This window comes from Pteropus vampyrus, unplaced genomic scaffold, assembly GCF_000151845.1.
Source record: "Pteropus vampyrus isolate Shadow unplaced genomic scaffold, Pvam_2.0 Scaffold2, whole genome shotgun sequence".
Classification (NCBI taxonomy): Eukaryota; Metazoa; Chordata; class Mammalia; order Chiroptera; family Pteropodidae; genus Pteropus; species Pteropus vampyrus.
The window spans coordinates 19,723,129-19,728,072 of record NW_011888783.1 but is presented as its reverse complement, the minus strand read 5'-3'; the positions used below and the strand labels follow the sequence as shown (position 1 = coordinate 19,728,072).

The window sequence follows — 4,944 nt, the reverse complement described above, 5'->3', positions numbered from 1 at the left end:
AGATCCTACCGGGAAGCTTACAAAAGATAAATGTAGCTGTGAAAATGGGGGCCGGGTGTGGTGGGAAGGGCAGTTATCACCATAAAGCAGTCAAGCTTCATCTACTTCTCAAATGAAATGTCTGTTGATCAGAGGTTCTGAATATTTTAGTGAAAGAGACTTTGTGGTATCTCCTGACTCAATTCTTTCAAATCCAAATAGATTTACACCTACTTGTCTTCTACAGTAGGCAATGAGGTGAACTTAACAACTTCTCAGGGTCCCTTAGGGTACAGTGACTATAAATATATGTGGTTTGAATAAACTAAAAGTATTGAGCTTTAAAAAAAAAAAAAACCCACAAAATAAAGCTCCATGTCATGCAATGGAATGCTGCCCTTAGAGTTCATACTTCAAAGCTATACACATGAAAGCCTTATAATAAATGTCTAGTCTGAGCTCTTAACAACTACACATTGCTAAATAAATCTATTCAGATTTTCTAGTTCTTCCAGAATCAGTTTCACTGTTTTCTGTCTTTCTAAGAATTCATCCATTTCATGTAAATTGTCTAATTGGTTGGCATAAAGTTTCTCATGGTATTACCTTATTATCTTTTTAAATTTCTGTAAGGTGGATAGCAATGTCTTCTCTACATTGCTAAGTAAATATGATCTACTATTATTAACTTGGATAGGCTTGAGCCTGTCACATAACCTCTCTGAGACTCATGTGCATAATTAGACTCTAATCTCCTCCCAACTCTAAAATCTATAATGTGATTAGGGGATCCAGGTGGTAAGCATTTCTGGACCAACTGCTCCCGTGAGTGAGCTATATTCATGTGAAACCAGAGTCCTTAACAAGAACAGAAACCGCATAACATTATGAGAGTTTTCCTCAGATTCGAGGACCTTCTTGTAACTTCTTTCACTTCACAATAGTCACCATTTTAATCCGTATAATAACAGATTTCCCCAAATCCAGACATACGACAATTTATTTTTAAAATATACTCCATTTTCCATTTTATGAAAAAGGAATAAGAACTAACAGAGAAATGGCAAGTCATTCTACCTTCGTAATCACATAAATAACATTTACAACCTAAGGTTAACTTTTTTTATATCTCAGTGGTGCTAGAAAAAATGTCAATGTCTTTCCTTTACTAATGCAAAATTATTTTATTTTTTTTTAGATCAAACATATCTAAAAAAAAATAAATGAATACCTCATTTATTTTTCCTGAATACCTCAGTGATCCTATTTAAAAAAGAAAAAAAATAGAGATGAAATAAAAGGAGGCAGAAGAAGAGAAAGAGAAAAGAAAGGCAAGTAGATGAGCAGCACCCAATAATTGGTATTTTAAATAAGAATCTATCTTAGTCAAATTACTAGTGCATCATAGTAAGACTGAATTCCATATCATGAATCTACTTAATATCTAAACAGAAATGCTGCTTTTATTCCTAAATTAATGTATGTGTTACTTATTTCCTTTAAGTAAACCTTGCTTTCAATTAAATGTCATTTGAGTAAAAAGTACTATAGTTAATTTTAAGCCTTTTCATTGGCACACTCAACCTGGAAATACTCCAAACTCCTGGAACAGTTCACATATCAGTCTTTGGACATCAAACCCAAATCTACCATCCAGTTTGCAAATCTCGTCATGTTCATGCTTTTTAAAATTACTAAATCAAATACTTTATTATGTCAAAAACTCCAAACCCCACTGAAAAAGTGTTTTTCATCCCCCTTTGTAACTCACACAGTAGAAAAGTTGCCAAGAAACCTGTGGGATGGCTCAGAAAATAGTGATTAAAGCCCAAGAAGTTGAAAACACATGGAACTAAGGTGACTAAATTACAGACTCCTAGAATTTAAAGAACTTCCTCCTTTTTCCTATGAAGAAACGGAGGCCTGGAAAAGTCAACATGTGCCCAAAGGGGCACAGCTAGTGGCAGAGGAACTAGAGGCCAGTTCTCCTAGTCTGGAGACACAGGACTATTCAAATTCTGCCTCTGCCACACTATGTGACTTCAAGCAAGTTATTTAAGGTCTCTGAGCTTTATTATATAGATAGACATCATAGCAGTGACCCAATGGGGTTAACTTAAGTGACAAATTAGATACTGTGTGTAAAAGCATTTCATAAGAGCTATAAAGGACTACGAAGGTGCAAACTATTAACCTGATATTCCAACATTTCCATCGCAACATTGGTTGTGTTCATCATCCTTTTCCCCACACAAACTCCTCCCTCCACTTTAAAATTAAAAATAAATGTTTCTTCCAAGATCCCTTGTGATATTTCCATCTTTACCAGCTACCCTTAGAAGCTTTTTCCCTAAGTGCCAAAGATACTGCATTTGGCTTAAGATTAAAAATATATATATGCACACTAATAAACAAAATACATAGCTAGGAGGCACCTAGTGAACTGGGAAGAGGATGTGCTCTGCAGTTAGGTAGATCAGAGTTCACATCTTGACTTAACCTCTTAAAGGCAGAAAGACATGGCCAATTTCTTTAACCTCTAAGCTGGTTTTCTCATTCGTAAGGAGCGGGGAGGGGAGAAAGGGGCCGGGGAGAGAGAGAGAGAGAGAGAGACAGAGACAGAGACAGAGACAGAGACAGAGACAGAGACAGAGACAGAGACAGAGAGAAACCTAACTCAGGATTGTTACAAGGATGAAATGAGATAACCCATGCCCTGTTTAACACAATGTCTGGTATAGAGTAAGTGCTCAATTACAGGCAGCTATAGGCTGGACTGTAGTTCAAAGTACAAAGTAAAGAGAAATATGGGGTTATCATCTACTATTATGTTATTACAGGCTTTAATTAGGTAAACCTGAGTTACCACAATGAAGTATAAAAATAAGTACTTACTGCAACCCGTTTCATCAGACTGGTCACCACAGTCGTCGATATCATCACAAGCAAGGTGCTGTGAAATGCAATGCTTGTTGCTACATTTAAATTCATCTTCACTACAAGGTCTAGGGGTGGGACCTACACCTGTAATTTAAGAACAAGTTAAAGTCAAGACTTTTCTTCTGCGAAACAAGATGGTTTCTTCACTGGCAGAGACAGTTATTGCTCACAAATAAGCCCATCCTTCCAGACATTTCCAATTATTGCTCCCTAGCAGTTATGTTGGGACCATGTGACTAGTTCTAGCCAATGGACTATGAAGTAGACGTGTCACTTCCAGGCTGAAGTTCATGTGCCTGCCCCCACCCATCCCCACTTTGGTAACCTTGGAAGCCATGTGCTTCAGGTAGCCTTGCTACAAGACGGAGGAGTGCTGCATAACCTGCACTTCCCTTTACATGAGTGAGAAATAAGTCATTGTTATATCAAACCACTGAGAGTTTGGAATTTGTGGGTTGCGGCAGCTGGTATTAATGCCCGGAATAATACAGACATAGGATGCTTTCATAACAAGTAACTAAAATATCTGGTATTGGTTTCACAGTCAGGAAGCAAACAGGAAACTGATACTGGAGGCAGAAAAGATGGAGACCAAGTCCAGAAATTTGCAGTGTAGGAAAAGCCGACTGCATTTAGATCCCAAATGGTAAGAGTCTTGAGGCACAAAAGCCAAATAAAACCTCTTAGTTGGATAAAATGACTGTTCATCTATTTTTCTAGACGGCCTGAATGTAAGTGACAAACAGTTGAGACAAAGGTGCCTGAGGGAAACAAAGCAAAAAAATGAAGCAGATTCAAGAACTATGTCTCAAAAGGAACACTGAGTGAGGTTATTGACTGTTAGAACCGACTGGAAACAAATAGAGCCAAAGCCTGCTCAGTTTCTGAGAGAAATATATGACCAAGTAAACCAAAACACTGTGATTGAAACTTTTGAAAAACCTCTCGGGCCCCCAAACTTCTACAAGCAGAGAGCAAGCTGAGAAAGCGGTAAGAGCCCTAAAGAGAGCATATTCTTCTGTTCCCTCTTCATTTGAAGAGGAAAATAGACAAGGAAACACTCCCAAAGGGGAGGCAGAGTCAGTGAGGAACGATGGACACAGGTGTTTTTTCCAGAGCAGAGTCTTGACCTTAACTATAAATCTCTTTCACTCCCATAGCAGGGGCCTTCACAATGCCTGCATGAGGTAACCAAATAACTTACTCTCCAAGCCAGTATGCTTTCGAGAATGTAAAGGGCACTGTTAATAATTCCACTAAGGCAACAGACATAAATAGCGCTGTCCTGGGCCAACGTGTCCTCTTAGCCCAATGTCATTTCAGAATTGTTAAGACTCGTGATTGCAATGAGTCTCTAATTCTCTTTCCCAATGGGAATGTTTATTTCTATTATGCTTCTCTGTTCTAGCACTATCTATTGGAGGTCAGGGGGTGGGTGGCACAAATAAAACTAGTCTGTTAGTTTTTGCGTCTCCAGACCAAAAGGAATCACATCTGGAATTGATAGTGACTGCTGCCCATTACCCAGAGATCTGGGATTTCAGTTACTGGATAGAACTATGAGTTACATCCTTGGGGAGGGGTTAAGGGTGCTTTGTGCATGAGAAGAAAAGCATAAAGGAATTTCTAGCGACATGAAGGTAAATTATGGTAGGAATGACTGGTGTTCACCAAATACCCATGCGCTTCCCTGCATTTCCTTGTCTCCTTTGCATGCGACTAGTTCCAACCGAAGGAAAGTATGAGTGACATCTGTCACTTCCTAGGAAATTAAGAACCTGTGTGCCTCCTCCATTTCTCTCTTCTCTGCCCAGCAACGAGATGGTATAATTATGGGACAGAGGAAGGCTGCCTGATCTTCATCAAATTTTACATGAGTGAAAAATAAACTTCTGCTGTTTAAGCCATTGAACATTTAAAGCTCGCTCTACTTTAAAATGGCATTAGTAGCAAAGGAAATGGAAAGAGAAGAGGGGAAGGGGAAACCTACTCGAAAATTTTTTTAATGTTTTATTTCTGATTTTT

General features: G+C 38.5%; 1 protein-coding gene across 1 annotated transcript in view; it reads right to left on the bottom strand.

Moving 5' to 3' along the window:
* LRP2 (LDL receptor related protein 2) overlaps nt 1–4,944 on the bottom strand; it is a 191,448-nt gene that overhangs the window by 22,680 nt on the left and 163,824 nt on the right. Inside the window, exon 62 of the mRNA XM_023528463.1 lies at nt 2,875–3,003. Within this exon, the coding sequence (XP_023384231.1) occupies nt 2,875–3,003 (129 nt within the window). The remainder of the gene's footprint in view (nt 1–2,874; nt 3,004–4,944) is intronic.